The sequence below is a fragment of the Protopterus annectens genome, chromosome 5.part0, assembly GCF_019279795.1.
Source record: "Protopterus annectens isolate FY-2018-M chromosome 5.part0, PAN1.0, whole genome shotgun sequence".
Lineage (NCBI taxonomy): Eukaryota > Metazoa > Chordata > Ceratodontiformes > Protopteridae > Protopterus > Protopterus annectens.
In genome coordinates this window covers 1,749,221,367-1,749,241,424 of record NC_056735.1, presented here as the reverse complement: position 1 = coordinate 1,749,241,424, position 20,058 = coordinate 1,749,221,367, and the positions used below count along the sequence as shown (strand labels likewise).

The 20,058-nt window shown below is 37.9% G+C and overlaps 1 protein-coding gene across 1 annotated transcript in view; it reads left to right on the top strand.

Moving 5' to 3' along the window:
• Positions 1 to 20,058, top strand: part of DOP1B (DOP1 leucine zipper like protein B) — a 2,336,114-nt gene that overhangs the window by 1,156,393 nt on the left and 1,159,663 nt on the right. The window contains exon 15 of the mRNA XM_044071549.1: positions 8,952 to 9,226. Within this exon, the coding sequence (XP_043927484.1) occupies positions 8,952 to 9,226 (275 nt within the window). The remainder of the gene's footprint in view (positions 1 to 8,951; positions 9,227 to 20,058) is intronic.

Here is a 20,058-nt window from a genome sequence, read left to right as displayed (position 1 = left end):
AAACTGGCATTATTTTCAAGGAATTGGCATATTGTTACAAAAGACAAATGGATCCTGGACATTATAGACAGAGGCTACAGATTCCACTTTCACACCCTTCCAAAAATGAGAGGCATGCCAGACCTGCCACACAATCAAAGGGCAGAGGCACAAAAACAAATTTCAGATCTCATGGACATGAAAGCTATTCAAGAGGTACCTGCACAAGAACAGGGTCAAGGTTTTTATTCCAGACTATTCCTGGTACCAAGGAAGGGCAAAGATTTTGGACTTATCCATCCTAAACACATTTTTACTCATGCCAAAATTCAAGATGCTCACCTTACAGCAGCTTCTTCCCATGCTGGGCAAGGAGTCTTGGCTGGTAACATTGGACCTCAAGGAGGCATACCTGCATGTCCCAATCAGACAAGATTGCAGAAGATACCTCAGATTTCTTGCAGGTTCAACACATTATCAATTCTCTGCATTGCCCTTTGGCTTATCTACTGCGGCCAGAGTGTTCACGAAATGCCTGGCATCAGTAATTGCCTACTGCAGACTGCAAGGGATACAAATATACCCATATTTGGACGACTGCCTGATCCAAGCGGACAGCAAGCACATACTTCTGAAACATCTGGCTTTTGTTATAAGGTTGCTGAATTCCCTGGGATACACAGTCAACAAAAAGAAATCAAAGCTAATACCCTCTCAAACAATAATTGTCCTGGGTGCCAACTTAGATACAAACACCCAGATGGCCTACCTCATGCCAGAGAAACAAGGGCAACTAACTCAATACTTCAGAAAACTAGCAACTTTCACCAGGCTGACTGCAAGGAAAATCCTGCAGGCTCTTGGATTCATGGCATCTTGCATCCTACTAATCCCATGTGCAAAGCTGCATACAAGAAAACTTCAATGGTACCTGAAAAACCTATGGTCTCAGCACAGCCACAGCTTGGAAACAATAATACCACTAATTCCATGTCTTCAAAAGGAATTTCTGTGGTGGGCTCAAGCATGCCAAAGAAACACAGGTCTCCCATTCTGCAAGCCTCAAGCAAGCCAAACCATCACAACAGACGCCTCGGATTATGCCTGGGGAGCGCACATGACAGATCGGTGCATTCAGGGCAGATGGTCCCAAAAGGAAAAGCACCTACACATCAATCAAAAAGAAATGCTAGCAGTAATAAATGCTGTTATAGCTTTCAAAGACCTGCTGCATCCAGGCCGGCTCTTGATAAGGACAGACAACACCACAGTAATGTGGTACATAAACAAACAGGGAGGAACCCACTCATACCCCCTATGCAGGCTAGCCATGTCTCTTTGGAACATGGCTCTAGAATTGCAAATCGAGCTTCAAGCACAGTTCCTGCCAGGCAAGGAAAACACGCTGGCAGACAACCTAAGCAGAAATATGACAGATCCACACGAATGGAAGTTGCACCCTCAAGTCTTTTCAAAGATAATTCAAGCATGGGGAAGGCCAGACATAGATCTCTTTGCCTCCCACAGAAATCACCAATTGGCAAAATTCTGCTCAAGGACCTTTCATCCACAGGCCTGGAAAGTGGACGCATTCTCTTTCAGTTGGACAACAATGACAGTTTATGCCTTTCCACCTCTTCCTCTGCTGCCCAAAGTTCTATTAAAAACCAGAGCAGACAGACCAAAGATGATTCTCATCGCTCCAGACTGGCCAAGACAACACTGGTACCCACTCCTGAGGAACCTAACGCATTTCCCACCATGGATCCTTCCTCTAATGCCTCTTCTACTGACTCAGCACAACTTCAAAACTCTTCACAGTCAGCTGAAAACACTCAATCTAGCCGCATGGAAGATTCCTTAAAATCACAACAGATCCTACTCTCCAAGGAGGTACAGGATGTCATTTTGGAGGCCAGAAGACCTTCTACTAGAAAAGCCTACTCCGTCAAATGGAAACGGTTTTGTGCTTGGAATGAGAAAAAGGGCCAAAACCCTGGAATAATGAATTTACCTCAAATATTACAGTACCTAGCTGAGATGCTAAGCAGTGGACTTTCATTCTCTTCCATCAAAATCCATGCCTCAGCCATTTCTGCAGAATACAGCACTGATCCTCCTTTATTCTCTTACCCCCTCTTAAGGCAGTTCCTTAGAGGGGCTAAGAATATAAACCCCCCAAGGAAACAACCAGTACCTGCTTGGGATCTCAATTTCATTCTAGAGAAACTGACTTTGCCTCCTTTTGAGCCAGCTGCCTCAACAGAGCTGCAATATTTGTCCTGGAAAACAGCCTTCCTGCTGGCTATCACCTCAGCTCGCTGGGTTTCGGAACTACAAGCCCTCATGGTTGTGCAGCCTTTCATCATTTTCCGTCAGGACAGAGTTTCCTTACGAACCAATCCTTCCTTTATGCCAAAGGTAGTATCCAGGGTAGCCTTGAATCAGGCTATCCACTTGCCCACCTTTTACCCCAATCCTCAAAACAAAGGGGAGAGACTACTACATTCCTTGGACATTCACAGACAACTACGTTATTATTTGGACAGAACAAAGCCTTTCAGAAAATCAGAGCAACTCTTTGTGTCCTATGCCACAGGGGCTCAAGGGAAGCTATTTCCAAACAGACAATCTCAAAATGGATAGCCCACTGCATACGCTTTTGTTACTCTTTTCATGGTAAACCTGTGCCTGCAGGCATCAGGTCTCACTCCACAAGGGCCACAGCTACCTCTGCAGCTTTCCTCAGGGGGGTTCCTACCAAAGATATTTTGGAAGCTGCCACTTGGAGTTCTGTGCATATTTTCTCCAAGCACTATCACCTGCCTTTATACTCCAAATCTAGAGCAGGTTTTGCCACTGCAGTTTTGCAGGGCATCCTGGCTCCTCCTAGTTCCATCTAGTGCATACCACCCCTTTTTTTGCTTTGGTATTCTACCCATCTGTTATGACTGCAGCTGTATGCACGATGAACATAGTACAGTTTTGTACCTACCATAAATGTAGATGTTCGAGTGCTAATACAGCTGCAGTCCAGGTTTCCCTCCCTCCTTCCCCTCTGGAACAGGCCTAATGGCTAACACCTCCTCATACAATCTGATTGGGGTATTCTTTTATGGTATATTTGCTTGCAACTACTGTTTTTTGATTATACTGCATTGCATTATTACATAAATTTATGTATTGCCTTCCTTCTGGGGGCATCTGACATCTGGGGCAAGAAAAACTGAAGAAAATGGCGTCGGCTGGTTCTTTTATACCCCTGTCGCACTGACGTCAGGGAAGAAGCAACGACAACCGACGCCGGACCTAGACTTCGGCCGACCGAGGACCCACCTGACGGCAGGAAAACCCATCTGTTATGACTGCAGCTGTATTAGCACTCTAACATCTACATTTATGGTAGGTACAAAACTGTACTTTTTGCAGTTTTATCACCTTATCTGAATATTCGTGTAAAACTTCCTCCATTTATTCCAGCCTTTTATTGTTTGAGTTGATGTATTCCATAACTGTTTTGTTTATTTTAATTGGCTCTGTGTGCAGTTGCTTTTATGCTTTCCTCTAGGTTACTGGAAGTCATGTCTGGAGCTTGCACTGCTTTATGCTGAACAGCTGCATTACTTTTCCCAGTCAGAGTTTCTTCACCACCTTTTGTAGCTGATTTTCCTTCAGGTCCTCTGTATTTCTCCTGGCATCAAGGCAGTCATTTACTAGCCAGTTACGAAAATTCACCCAGAAATTTAGGTCCACTGGCTTTCTTTGCTACATTTCTGCTTACACACCCGGAGAGCTAGAATTAAGCTGGTACTCTGTGTGCAGCTATTTTAGAAGTTGCCTAAGGACAGTAACTCCTAGCAAAGACTGAGTAAATGTAAAGCACCACTGTCAAGCATTTACTAGGTAGTGAGGTACAATCATTTTTGTTTTAATGTTTAGAGGTACAACCCTTTATTAAGCAAAATATCCAAGTATGTCCCACTTCCTGTAGCAAAAAAGCAATTATTTTGTAATGGCAGGATGCTCTGTTGCATGCTTATTATAGCTTTTTCATGTGTGTATTTAAGACTCCTAGCCTCAGTAGCTCTTCAGTACATAGGGAAGCAGTAGCACCCGAATGGGCTTCAGAATTGGTAGGAACTAATGATATACACCAGCAGCTGGATCAGTGGTGGCTTGGACTAAGGCCTGAAAAATACCAAAAAGGAAAACATTGTTGACTTCTGTCATCAGCCTCACTGCTGAATGTTTTATCAGTACACAGACTGTCATCATGTCCACAGGCTTTATTTCATCTTCATTACGCATTTTTATGCTATTTGAAAGAAAATTTATTCAAGTAGCAGTGGTTTTAAAGCAGTATTTCTAAAAGCTCTTTCCTGCTATCTGACCTCCATTTAACTAGTAGTCTGACAGTACCTCAGTCCATCTAACTACAGTAACAAGTATAAATAATACTTCCATCTACTGGAAATGATGTTTTATCTTAGCTAAACTATGGACAAATAATGATAAGAGCACTTCATGTTTTCAGCATCATTTGTGCCAAAGGTGGCATATGCTACTGCTGTGAAATTTTATTATCATTATTGTACAGTTTTATTTATTTTGGCCTTATTTACTTATAGAGTTACTTGTAAAGCATGATACTTTTAACCCCCCTTAACATAATCCGTTATAATTGAACTGGGTTAATATATTATACAAGTCTGTCTCACCGTTAGTCAGATGTGGTATTCCTTCATTAGGCTGCTAGATGAGTACTTATTTTTAACACCTGCAAAGAATTAACACTTAAGACAGAGGCAAACATACTTCAAGTAAAACAAGCCATATTAACATATTCCTATTTTCAAACATTATCCATCACATATATTATTTTGTGTATTTAGCATCAGATCAAGATTACATAAATTGCTCAATTCTTGCCTTTCCATAAACCTCACTCTTCCTCCAAAACATTATTCTTCATTTATTGTTTACACAATGTCCATTTTTTATGTAATTTCTTCCTGACTTTTCCTAACGATCCCACTTCCAGTTCTTTATCTCTGTTACAATATTTAGTACTTCATACACAGTTGGTTCAGACTTTGGTTTCCATTTTCTGGTAATTGCTCTTTTCTGGCAGCCACCAGAATTAAACTTAACAAGGCTTTACTATGTCTATGCAATTCAGATCCTGTATCCTAGCTCAAAAATCATTTCCTTAGTTACACCTATTTGCTCACCCAGTATTTTTGACAAAGTACTCTGTAGGGAATTTTAAAGTCTGCCAGCTCATTACACTCCTAAAACATATGTTCCCAATTAACTCCTCTTTCCCCATCACACTTCCAGTATTTGCCATTGACTTGAGGAAGTTCTTTGAAGATTGCTTGGGGTAAAATACCTATGCAAACACTTCAAGTGAAAGTCCTAAATCTCCTAGACCAGGCATCTCAGCAACCTATGGCATGTGTGCCAAGTGTGACACATGGAAAGATTTCCAGTGGTACACTGAGTGAATTAAAATACAGTAATTATGGTTGCATAAGAAAATTCACTTGAGAGAGAGAGTGAATGCATGTATGAAAGCAGAAGCAACTGTGTGTGAGAGATCTGAGAGAGAGAGTGAGTGAATGCATGCATGAAAACAGTAGCAACTGTGTGTGAGAGAGTGGAGGGAGAGAGAGTGAGTGACTGCATGTATGAAATCTGAAGAGACTATGTGGGTTAGTCAGAGTTGCCAGATTTCCAAAATGACAAGATAGGGGCAGCCAGCCAAGCGACCAAAACAAAATAAAAAAAAAGGTCTTTCTGTCATGGAGCCAATCAAAAATTGCAAAGTGGAGCCACTTCTATTTAGTGCAGAACAGCCTGCTGTTCCGCACTGAAGAGAAGTGGCTTTGTAATAGGAAGACCTTTTTTTGTTCACTTGGCTATCTGTCCCTACCTGTCATTTCAGAAATCTGGCAACCCTGGCTTAGGTTGGCATGCTGAGTGACTTTGCCACATTACTTCAGGACAACACTACTAAAAGGTTGCCGACTTTTGTCTTAGTCTTTGTTGCATGTTTGGGAGCCATACCTATGTCATCCCATTCTTTACTTGTGCTTATCCAGTCTCGCTTCTCTATCTTTTCTGATCTTCTCTGATTGTTTTCTATAGTTATTGTGCAGTATTTTATACTCTGTACTATTTATCCCTTTTATAACAGCAGCTGCTGTTCTAGATTCAGCTAAAAACTCTACTAGGTCTTTCACTTAGGATTCCCCTATCCCTTTCTCTTTTCCTGTACTCAGGTATCTATCCCTGAGAAAGAAGGCAGTCTCTAGCTTGCAGTCCAAATAACCTTTTGGCTTCTTCCTGTTATATAAGTTTTCTATTTCATAAATTATTTGCTCCCAGTACTTTCATTCTTTGCCAGTGTTCACCAGTAAATTCCAGGCCCCTTTGCCTATTCTCTGTACTCCTAATTGTAGTCATCCTTATTAGCAAAAATCTCATTTCTCCATTTTCATGTTGGTGTAGTTCTTACAATACTTTCTGCTACTTTATGAATGTAATATTCTGTGTGGCTGCTGTTATTTTCGGATCTATATCATATCGTCGAACTTGTACAAGTTCAAACGATGTAATATTGAACCCAAATGTCCGAAACCGCACAATAACAAACACACAGAACAGCAATTTTTTTCCCAGGGAAATAAAATCGCTGTTCCCTAACAAAAAAAAAAAAAAAAAAACATAAACCTTAAACTAAAACTTAAGTGGGGGTCTATGCCCCCACACCCCCCTACTTAAATATACAAACTCCGCAATCACACCATGGTGGAGGTAATAGCAAAGCCCCAAAAATGGTCCACCAATTTTTTCCCTAGGAAAAAAATCGATGTGCAGTGGCTTTGCTTCGATATTACATCATTCGAACTTATACAAGTTCGATGTGATATAGACCCGTTATTTTCTGTAAGGATCTGTATCCAAAATCCACTCTTTCTTTATTTCTTGACTTTCCCCCTACTTTATCATCATCCCTTTTCACTTTGAATTATAGCTTTCTACTTATGCTATGTATATGTGCTGTAACTTAATACCTCTAAAATATCCCTTCAAATCAGGTAATCCTAATCCTCCCTTTTATATTGAAAGGATCAACGTATCCCACTTGGCTGTTGCTCTTTTCTTCTACTGGATAAAATTCTTCAACTTTTTAAGTACTGGCCACAACTTTTCCTCTGATTGATAAAAATATGCCTGACCTATATATAAAACTAAAGGGACTGAAAACATTTTCATTGCTTATATCTTTATATCCATATTCATAAAGAAGAGCTTCCAGTTTTTCAGTTTTTGTATTATTTTTTTTGTTGTTGTTTATTCTCTTCCCATATGTCCTTAGCTGTCAGCAGAATCCTTTTTAATCAATGCTCCTAAATACTTCATTTTATCATGTTGGATCATTTCAAGTGAGGGTACATAGTTTACTGCTATAGCCTTTGTCTTACCTTAATTCATTTTATATCCCCGGAAGACTTGAAACTATGTCAAGATGTTCCACAACACTGGACTGCCCTTTTCTGATTTTATCAGCTACAAAATAATATTGTCTGCAAATAAAGCCAACTTTTTTGATTACCATGCCATGTATATCCTTGAATTTCTGATTGCTTTGTTTTCTGTGCCAATGGCTCTGAATATAAAGCAAATAACAAAGGGAAACGAGGATACTCTTTCCTGTTTCCTCTATTTAGACTCAGTTTATCAAAAAGGAACCCTCCCACTCTAATTTTTGCCTCTGATACCTCATATGTCCTTCTAATTAACCTTACTATTTTATCAGGGAATACAAATGCTTCCATTGCCCTGCTCATAAAATCCCAGCTTACTCTGTTGAATGCTTTCTCTGCATCAAGACCTAACAACAACAGCAGTATTTTCTTACATTCTGCTTCCCTCTGGATCATCATTGTTCTTTTAATGTTGTCAAATATTTGCTTCCCCTCCACCAACCACATTGATCCATATCTCTCAATGTTGGCATTGCATCTGCCATTCTTTTAGCCATTATAAATATGAACATTTTATAATCATGGTTTAGAATGGAAATGGGCATAAATGAAGTTGGGTCTAATGGGTCTTCACCATCTTTAGGTATTACAGCCACCACAGCTTTCTTTGAGGATGCTGTTATTTCTCCTCTTTTTAAAATACTGTTAAACAAAACCTTCTTGGTTGGCGAAAGCCAGGGAACCTTTTTGACTAGGCTTATATAGGCCCCAGGGCTGATAGCCTAGTACCTACCTATGAACCTTCTAGATCTTTATTACTTTCTCCCCTCCCAGATCCCAAGCTTACACAGGAATGCCATCTATTTCTGCAGACTTTCATGTAGATTCGTTACATATTACAATTTTTCTCATCTCCTCCTATCCTTGCTGTTAGTAATTGAACCTCATCTACCTTTAACCTTGGTATAATTAATTCTTCTATAAGCATTTCCATTTGTACTTTTCCTTGATTTCCACATTACTCTGCTTTATACACATTTTCACAAAATTTCTAAATATTGCTAATATCTTTATAAGAGCTCTGGTCATTTTCCTTGTTATTGGCTTTCTAAGCTTGACAACAACCATTTCTACTTTCTGTTGCCTGAGATGTTATGCTAAAAGTTATTGTGGTCTGAAATTATTATCAAAAACAGGTGGTTAACAGCAATCTGTCTGAACTCATGCATATTATCCAGATACTCCCTTATTTTCTTTTTAGCCCTCTGCAATTGCCCTCTTCTTGTTCTGTGAGATTCCCCTTATTCTGCAATACTTTAGCCTGTTTCAGCCCCTCTAAATAATGCCTGTTACTTCTTAGCCATATATCTTTTTGTTTTAATACAAATGAATACTTGTTAAGGCCATTAATGTTGTATGTTTGGTTAGAAGAGACTTCTGTGAAAATTATTTTTTGTCTTCCTTTCTCCCCCCCCCAAGGTGCTGACAATGATTCCTGCTTCCCCGTATGGCTTAAATCTTTGATGACACTGTGCTGCTGTGTGAATGACTGCTACATACAGAACGTATCCATTTCCACCTTGTTAGAACTTGTCAATCACTCCCAGTCACTGTCCCTCGTCATTGAAGACAGGATGAAGAGATACAAAAATGTGGGGAGTAACCCTTTCCTTGGCAAGTTGCAGATGATCACGGTTCCTCCTATTTCACCTGGAATCCTGAAGTTGACTGCAGAAAAAACAGATATTTATCAGGTATGCAGTTTTCATTTTTACAGTTCCTGTTGTTTGTGTTGCAGCTCTTCTTGATGTTTTTGACTTACTTGTGTAATGCTTTTTGGTTTGCTAGTGACATGTGTTCTTTTTATTTATTTCTTTATTTGTTTTTGCTTTGTTTATGTACCAAGCAGTCTTATCCAGTATCTCTTTTCATTTGTGACCCACATGTACAATGGAAACTTTAATGAATTAGTGATGGAATTGATATATTAAAGTATCCATAATTCATGAATTCACTTTCTGATTACTTGCTTAATCCAGTGGGGGGGGGGGGGGGTTGCAGGGAGCTGAAACCTGGCCTATCACTGGGCACAAGGCAGAAAAACTAATGCCAGTCCATGGCAGGATGCACACTCTGATCCCCCCCCCACCACCACCACTTACACGTGGCATGTACACACCTTTGGAGAGTTCAGAGTAATGGTAGTTCACCTTTGACATGTATTTGGATGTGAGAAGAAACAAAGGCACCGTGTGGAAACTCCCTTAGTCTTAGGGAGGACATTCAGACTTCAGAACATATCCCATCTAAGACCCAAACTAGAGAACCAAGCATTATGAGGCAACAGTGGCACCCACTGCTATGTATCAAATCTCACAGCTTGTTTTTAGTGCAACAGATGTTGGCAAAATGGTGTCAGATGTCAAACAGTTACACATGCTAGGGAAGAAACAACGTCAGCAATAGAAGTAGTAAATAAATCTGCACGAAAAGCAAACTTTTATCAGTGCTGAATATTGATTTGCACTGATAATGGATTCTACCAGTACATGACTACATTATTAATAAAAGAAAGGAAGTTTTATAAAAAGTATCTGATATTTTGTTATGAATTTCATTGACTAAAGATCAAATTGATTACTGTAGGATTATTTTTTGTTTCCTGTCCATACAGATGGTTTAGACTTCAATTTCTATTTTCTAGTAATTGCTTTTTGGCAGCCAACAGAATTAAATTTAAAAAATCCTTGCTTTATCTTGGCAGTTAAGATCCAGTGTCCCAGCTCGGGTCTACTTCACGTTGTCATAAGCTGACAATATCGAGTCTGATATTGTCGGCACGACAATATCGAAAGTGAAGAACATCCTGCAAATAAACAGAAATCTCCGTAAGGGGCGATTTCCATTTACCTCAGTGTAGTGCAGTCTCAGAGTTGGTATATTTAAGTAGGGTGGTGTGGGGTGCTTGCCCTCCTTCCTACGCCATTTAGTGTTTTTTTTTAATTTGTTTTTTTTTTATGTTATTCGATGTTTTACTTAATCGATCAATAAAGTTCGACCTTTACTGATTCAATTAAGTAAACTTTCGATAACGTGATATAGATGCTCCCAGCTCAAAATAATCCTTTCCTTACTTAGAGACAGGTGCACAGACAATATTTCTAACAGAGTATTCTGCAGGGAATTTTTAAGATCTGCCAGCTGATTGCACTCCCAAAACATATGTTCCCAGTTAACATCTTCTTGGCCTCTATTACCTGTAATACAGACATTGCCTAACCTAAAAGTAAGGTTATCCATCCTAAAGAACATAAAACCAAAAAACCAAGCAGTATTCACGAGGAACGACTCCAAGCCACAAAATTAAGCAGTTTTATTGCATAAACACATAAACACTTGTAACTCCTTTATCATGAACGCCTTCCCTATACATTCACGTGCGTTTTCATCATTGAAATGACTTCATCAGATGACCAGTATATCCTAAAACCTTTAATTTATACTACAACACAACCTTATCTACCAATAAAAATTCACCATTAATTAAATAAATTAATTAAAATTCAATTATCTTATTATAAAAAAAATGTGGAGAGAATTACAGAATTGGAAGTGAGGAAACAAGCAAAAAGTAAGAAAGAAAGTGACTTGTATGAAGTAAAAAACAATAACAAAATTAGAGTGATAAAACCTGATAAAGGGGGTGGATTAGTCATTATGGATAGTATTCTATATGAAGGTAAAATTAATACTATCCTATGGAATTAAACTAGATACTCAATAGTATCTTTGAATGAAATGAATATAGCTTATAATAAAATAGATATTATTTTGCAAGATATGTTAAATGAAGAGATTATAGACTATAACACCTTCAAATATTTGAAAGTAGACAAACCTAGAACCCCCACGATATTTGGTATACCCAAAGTTCATAAAAATGAAGAGGACCCACCTTTTAGACCAATAGTCTCGGCAGAAGGGTCAAAAACATATCCTTTAGCCAAATTTGTAGACAAGAAATTAAAAAATATATGGATGAAAAGGAAATGTATTTTAAAAGACTCTTGGGATTTATTGAAGGAATTACCTGACAGTTCTACCAATGAACAACTATTATTTGTTACAATAGACATTATTGATTTATTTCCTGCATCCCATACGAAGAAGGAACAAAAATGTTTGAAGAAATAGTGTACGGAGATGTGGTTATAACACAAAATGACAAATTAATAAGTACTTGGCTAATGGAGCTGGTTTTGAAGAACAATTTCATTTATTTTTGTTAAATAAATTTGTTAGAGTCAGACTGTAAAAATCATTGAGTTATTCAAACACAATGTCAATTAATAACAAACAATAATGCAGGAGAAACTCAGATATCACTAATGTACATTAGGAGGCAAAAAACCATACACAAAGTTTGTATAGAATTTTGACTGCTTTATTGACCAAAACACATTGGTTATATACATTTCATTATCAGTTTTGCCCACCTTACTGGTGTGGTCAGTGACAGGGTCTTTACATCATAGTTATTCATAAAAAGTGCTGAGTTTGTGTTTTTCAAAAAGTCCTTTTCCCATGAGAATGTTGCAGCCTTGCAAACAGCTGGTCAGTCACGATGACCTCCTGAGGATGTAGCCAATTCAAGGTTCTCTGATTAGTTCAAATACAATAGATGTAAGTCTTCCTTAAAGCCTCCTTTTGTTTCTCTTGTCCCCAGCTGCGCACTATCAGAGATAGTGCGCACAAGGCTACTTCCCTGGTGGAGGCAGGAAAGAGGACATGCATGCGAACAGATTTATTATTTTCTAACTTTGCAAAATAATCTTTACTTGAAAGACATGAGCCAGACTGCATCTGCAAGCTGCCAAGGTCAAATTTCTGATTACACTGCAGCTTGTACTTCAAGCAATAATATGCAGGTTTATTTCTACTGTTATTCTAGTAAGACAGAATTAAATGCATTAAGTACATTTATTCCTAACTAAAGCACATATTTCTCTATATATTTGATCACACAACTTATATGTGTTTGAATGATTAAATACACATCTTCCTAAGCAGCACACATTGTAAATATATTTTTCTAGGCAGCATGTATGTAAATATATTTTCTAAGCAGCACACATTGTAAATATATTTTTCTAGGCAGCATGTAGATTTTTCTAACATTCTCCCTCCTTTTAATGCATTTTATTCTGTTTAAAGCATAAACAATATTATTTCATTCCTCAGCCTTTCCCTTTCAAGGGCTTTCAGCTAAGTAAGTCATTGGTTTTATATTTCAGAAAAGCATCATTTGAAATTAATCTTTTAATTTCAACACTTTGGTAAAGAGTTTCAGTAGCAGATATATCAACAAATTTTTGATTAATCTTTTCATGCAGGGAATTTCACAGTAAACACATGTTCCTATTAGGAGTATACCCACACAAATAGCAATTAAATGTTTAATAGGATGGAACCCCACCCCCCCAAACAGATTCTGGAAAAAGTCCGTCAGTGGGTTTGGGCCTGGTTTAGTCATTGCTGATACTTGCTGAATTACCTCTAGGTGGTCATTGATTTCATGTTGGTTGTCTGGAATGTACGCACAGCATTCTTCTTCGTGTACCACCTCTTGCCGCTAGGGTGAAGTAAAGAGCCATTCGATTTTGTAGCACAACAGTTTTTATTGCATTCAGTTCATTAGTCACCAATTCTAGGGTGGAAAAAGTTGCATTGCTCATGACTTTTGACAGCTTCCTCAGCTCCCAGATCGATTTGACTGCTCCATAGGCTGGTGGCATTCCTGCCCTGGATATAACACTGTTGCCCAAGTTTATATGAGTCAATTTACTTTTGTCTTTCACTGAATTATGGCCTTTTCAACCAGCTTCGATTTTACCAACTGGATTCACAGGTTTTCTTTTTCTCACTGGACCTTCAGATTCTCGAGCTGTTTTCCTTGCGTTTCGTATTTTACCCAAAGGTAATTCTGCAGTATGTCTTATTGCTGAAACCAGATAACCCAAAAAACAACTGCGGACCAATTCTCAGGTAACCATTTATATGCCTTTTTCCCACAAATAAAATCATTACTTTGGTACTGATACGTGTTATCCCTGCATGAAACATTTTCCTATTCCTAATAGACAATTGCTTAGTTAAGACTAGATTGTCACATACTGCATTTAATGTAGTTTTCATTGAACTCAGATATGAATCATGGTTTGTATTACAAACAGTACCCCCACTTTTGACTTTAATGTAACATTTATAAGACATTGTTATATTACCATTACTCCAGCCCACCTGGAGGGTATTACTCTCATACAATTTCTTTTGTGTGAACAGGTAAAAATAAAGCAATTTTGTCCTGTGATCTCACAGTGCCTGTGTCAAATAACAGGTTTTCCCAAGTTTCATTTATTCCCAAGGGGACAGCAGACATTAAAAGTCCTCCATATGCTGTGGGTATTGCAGTACAGACCCAGCAATTTGAAACGTTCATAGTCTCTACATAAACTCGTTTCATAGCCAGGTATGTGTTAAAGTTTGGGTGCCAGTCTGTAGCCAGTCCTTCATTACGTTTTATTAATTTTACTTCTGTAGTTATATGCAAGAAAAACCATAACAACAAAAAAGGTTACTACAAACATAGTTATTAAGTGTATGATCAGTAGGCCAGTGAACCAATGTCTCTGGGGTTGTTTCACATTTTATTTATTCTGCCTCTGGCCATCCTGTTCCTGTGGTATGTCCAAACTGAATTTCTTAACAGGTTTGCAGTGGGTTAAATGAACCCAAGATGATCTCTCAGCAATTTTTTACTGCAGTGGGTGTTGCCAACAGTGCCTGGTACGGACCTTCCCACCTTGGACTCGCCCGGTTCTTTCTCTTTATGACTTTCAGCCAAATCCAGGACCCCGGGGTCAGCACGGCTTCTGGTTTTGTTTCTTGTTTATCTGAAAAAGAGTTCAACTGCAAAACAGTCTTATTTATAACAGTTTCTTTATTTAATTAGCTAGTGAACTGTCAGCCTCCAGCCCTGCAGGCATGAGAGCTTTTACTGAGGCACATAATATGCCTTTCCAAATACTACTTTAAAGGGGATCAAATCCTTTACATTTGTTACTGTTTTTCATGCTCAGCAATGCTAGAGGTAAACAGCAAATCCAATTCTTCTGAGTCTTACTCATCAACTTTCTTAACTTGTTTTTTTTTTTTTTTTTTTTTAAAATCCCATTGTACCTCTCCACCAGTCCTGCTGACTGTGGGTGGTAAGCACAGTGATTCCTTAAGGAAAAGCTTCTACCCATTTTGAAAACATATCTATGATCACTAAACAGTATTTTTCCTTCACATTTATTTAACTCTATGAAGTCCATACGAATAGTATGGAATGGATATGGTGGTGTAGGGAAACTCCCTTGCTTGTTTTTAAATGCTCCTTGTGCATGGTGCTTGTTACAAGTATGACAAGCTGCACAAAATTTTATTGTATAATTTATGTATCCATATGTTTGGAATATTTTATTTACTAACTGTACCATCCCCTGTTGAGACATGGCTCTGCCCATGGCTCAACAAAGCTGCATTCTAAATAAATTAGACGGTAATATTGTTTTTTCCTTTGGAAATGTACAGTCCATTTTTAAAAATTGCACCTTGTTTTACCCAGTTTTGTTTTTCTGCTGTTGTAGTAAGCATTTGCATTGTTTTTAACATGTCTAAATGTAAAATCTCAAAGGGCTGTAATTTTTCATTAAAAATAAAGTTCCTGAGTCTGAGGCTGCTTGCTTTGCAGCTGCATCAGCTCGTGCATTACCTTTTGAAATCTTATCCTGTTGTTTTGTATGAGCTACACATTTACAAATAGCTACTTTGGTAGGCAACTGAATAGATTCTAATAGCTCCAAAATAAATTGCGCATGATTAATAGGTCTTTCACTGGATGTAATCATCCCTCTATTTTCTTTATTATTGTGCAAACACATGCACTGTAGAAAAAGCATACTGATTATCAGTATATATGTTTACTTTTTTGCCTTTTACTAAAATACATGCTTCTGTCAAAATTACCAGTTCTGCTGCTTGAGCATACAAGTTGTGTGGCAAAGTTTGTGCTTCTAAATTTTTAGTGTCTGTAACTACTGCATACCCCACCAGATTTTTCCCTGTAGGACCCCTTCTGCATGAGTCATTCACGTAATATGTCACCTCAGCATTATCCAAGGGCATATTTGTAAGATCTTATCTAGGTAAAGCTAACTGTTTATATGAGGTTGACTCAGCAGTATGGTCATACATGAAAGATGTCTAGCAGGAGAAAGGTATGCAACTTTTCTTGTGGCAGAATTATTGCAACTGCATGAGGCATTCTCAATGTGAGAGGGTGGAATAACACCATTGAGGCTGAAGCCTGTACTGCCATTGCTGCTGCAACTACTGCTTGTACACAGTGAGGCAAAGATTGCACCACTGGGTCTAACTGTAATGAATAGTAAGCTATGGGGCATTGCTTATCCCCATGTTGTTGCTTTAATACTGATGTCATGTACCATTGCTTACAATCTATGGACTAAAAAAACGTTTGTGATAACTTGGAAGTCTTAAAACTAATGAAGAAGCTATTAACTGCTTCAACCTGCAGAAAGCCATTTCTGCTTTTGTTTTCATTGTAAAATAATTTGGTACCCAGTTCCAACAAAATTAGTTGTACCTAGGAAAGACATTATTTCTTTTTAGTTGTTGGTTTGGGTGCTTGCAAAATTGCTGTTTTTTTTCCTTTTTTCTTTTCCCACTATTTAGTATTTTACCTTTACTGAATATCACATATTCCAGGTATCTAACCTGTGTTTTTTTCCCAAAGTTTGTAACTTACTCTTGTTTACTTTGTGTCCTTGTATTACTAAAAATTTTAACAATGCTACTGTATTCACCCTGCACTGCTGCTGGGTGCTGCTAGCAAGATGTCATTTACATAAAGTAAAATTTGACTACCTTCTGGTGGGGTAGACCCTGCCAGATTGCTAGCCATTTTTTTGTGCAAATATTATTGGGCTCTCACAATATCCCTGTGGTAGTCGTGTATATGTATACCTTTTACCCTGAAATGTAAATGCAAACCAATATTGACTATCAGGATGTATAGGTATTGAAAAGAAAACATTGCTTATATCTACCACAGTAAAATACTTTTGTTGTGGCTTTAAATAATTTAACAAGGTATGTGGGTCTGGCACCGTAGGTGCTTTAGGTATTACTGCATTATTCACAGCTTATAAATCTTGTACCATCTGCCATTCCCCGTTTGCCTTTTTTTTTTTTTTTTTTTTAACAGGAAATAGGGGTGTATCACATGGTGAATCAGGAGATTCTACCAGTACTCCTTTTTTGAGTAATGCTGCTTATTATAGGCTTAATTTCTACTTTTGCATTCTTTCCCAAAATGTATTGTTTTTTTCTGTGGTCTAAAAGCTGACTTTGGGGTAATTGTAACTGGTCCTGCTGCTTGAATAAGCCCTACATTTGACTTGCCTGTTGACCACAGAGTTGTTGGAATTTTACACAAGGCCTTTTCTTTTTCTTTTTTAATAAAAATGCTAATCAGCTGTCCTTACTAGATTGCAAGTGTACAGCTGTATGTGTCTGTGTCAACCAATTCAGTTTTGTTTTCATATCCCTTGTCCTGACATTTTTAAATCAGTCTGTTTTCCCATTTTGTTACCTTTTTTTTCTAAGTCTGCCCATTTAAAACTTTTGTTTTTTGTCAAGCTGACATGTGGCAGTCTATTGGACTTATACAATCTCATGAACTCCTGAGGTAATGAACAGCTTACTACACTGTTTCCCTCAGTATCCCAGCATAAAGTTTGTAATATTAATTTGTCAGCAGGATTTTTACTTATATTTTTTTATTAGGTCCTGGTGTGCTACAGTAGTATGGAGTACAATGTAACAAGTGCCGCTGATCAGTGTCAAGGGAGGGTACCTTACTGATGGCTACGTTTATCAGTTCTTTGGTTACTGCCCGTGGACCAATCATAACTAGGTCCTGGCTGTACCAATAATAGGCTTCACCCTCTGATCACACCACAAGAGCATTCATTTGTCTTTGTGCTTCCATACCCTGCATGGTAGGAACTACTGCTATGCCAAATATCTGCACAAGGTCTTTTCCCAGTAAGTTTACTGGATATTTTTGCAGAAACTACAATTTTACTTTTCTGAGTCATACCTGAAACAGGGTCAGTTATTGCTATATTATGGGAAAGTGGTTCCTGTATAGCTGTCTATTTGCTGCTTTTACTAATATATAATTAGGTGATTTAGAATGTTTTGGTAACTTGGAGGGTGTATCAAAGTCCGTGGCGCTCCTGAGTCACACAGGAATTTGACCTTTCTTCCCTCCACCAGAAGTGTTACTTCTGGTTTTGTATTTGCTAGGTAGAGCTCCAGGCTCAACAATGCTAAATCTAAAATTTTATTTTCATTTTTATTCTTTACATCTGTTTGTACTTCCTCTATTCCCTCTACTACATTCACATTTTCTTTTTGTTTATTAACCTTTCCTGATGATTTTTGGTTATTATCACTATTATATAGTCAGTCCACATCTCCTTTATCTTCTGTTATTGCTTTCTTATTTTGTTTATAGTCCCTAGCTAGATGCCCTTTTACCTGACTGTAATACAAATACTTCAGCTCCGTCTTCAACAGTGAAGACTTGTGCCCTTTTTTTTCTTTTTACTATTAAAGTGTCTTTCAGTACGTCTAGCATACTCAAGTAAGGCTTGCAGCCTGCTTGTTCAGTGATTTATCATATGCCTTGTAATAAAACTACTAACAGAGGCAATGCAACCTTTTAAAAATGTATATATATATATATATTTTTTAATTGTTATTTTAAGCATTTTAATAATCTAGCATAATATCCATCTACTGTCTCATTTTCCTGTTGTAGGCATTAATTAATGCAAGTCCAGTCTACTCTAAGTTTTCATTTTTCAGAGATCCTGTCTGTTAGACCTTTTACTCTGTTGTCTAAAAATGTTTCAGAATTTTTAAGCTTCTGTTTTTCTTTTGCCTGACGCCCTGCATCAGATTAAAACTTGTTTAAGGAGTTTAACTAGTGAAAGTTTATCTAGTTTACTATCAAATTTATAGTTGTTAACACATTTTGCAAAATATCTCACATTATCTGCTCTCTGTAATTGCATATATTTTGCATCTTCTGTTAGGCGGTCACGTGACCCTTTAGTGCATTCATTTCCCATGTCTCTGAAAGAGAAAAAAGAAGAGAGAGAGAGAGAGAGAGAGAGAAAAAAAACAACAGAACTGTTACGTAACCCTTTCTCTTGTACCACGTGGTATCTCTATTCCCCGTATTCACAGTAGTGTCTAGAATGACTGTTTACTTTGTTTTGCTTTATTTCCTGATCTATGACTCAAGATACAATACTTGACTACCTCTCTCCCTGCTATCACAAACCTTAGCAATAGCACAGTGTAACCTGGTCCCTGATCTAAAACAAAAACAAAGAGAGGAATTCTGCTTACCCGAGCCTCCTGCTTATGTTTGATAGGCTTTTAGGACCCAGTTTTCCGCTTTTTGGCCACAGATCAGATAAGTGGACAGCCTCTTTAGGCACGACAATTCAGTCGGAGGTCTTTCCTTCTTCTGCGCAGACTTCAATACCACCTATATATTCTGACCTGTAGCTTACCAAGGCATATCGGCACGATTAGGACCAAGATGTTAAATAAATTTGTTAGAGTCAGACTGTAAAAATCATTGAGTTATTCAAACACAATGTCAATTAATAACAAACAATAATGCAGGAGAAACTCAGATATCACTAATGTACATTAGGAGGCAAAACCATACACAAAGTTTGTATAGAATTTTGACTGCTTTATTGACCAAAACACATTGGTTATATACATTTCATTATCAGTTTTGCCCACCTTACTGGTGTGGTCAGTGACAGGGTCTTTACATCATAGTTATTCATAAAAAGTGCTGAGTTTGTGTTTTCAAAAGTCCTTTTCCCATGAGAATGTTGCAGCCTTGCAAACAGCTGGTCAGTCACGATGACCTCCTGAGGATGTAGCCAATTCAAGGTTCTCTGATTAGTTCAAATACAATAGATGTAAGTCTTCCTTAAAGCCTCCTTTTGTTTCTCTTGTCCCCAGCTGTCCACTATCAGAGGTATTGCGCACAAGGCTACTTCGCTGGTGGAGGCAGGAAAGAGGACATGCATGCGAACAGATTTATTATTTTCTAACTTTGCAAAATAATCTTTACTTGAAAGACATGAGCCAGACTGCATCTGCAAGCTGCCAAGGTCAAATTTCTGATTACACTGCAGCTTGTACTTCAAGCAATAATATGCAGGTTTATTTCTACTGTTATTCTAGTAAGACAGAATTAAATGCATTAAGTACATTTATTCCTAACTAAAGCACATATTTCTCTATATATTTGATCACACAACTTATATGTGTTTGAATGATTAAATACACATCTTCCTAAGCAGCACACATTGTAAATATATTTTTCTAGGCAGCATGTATGTAAATATATTTTCTAAGC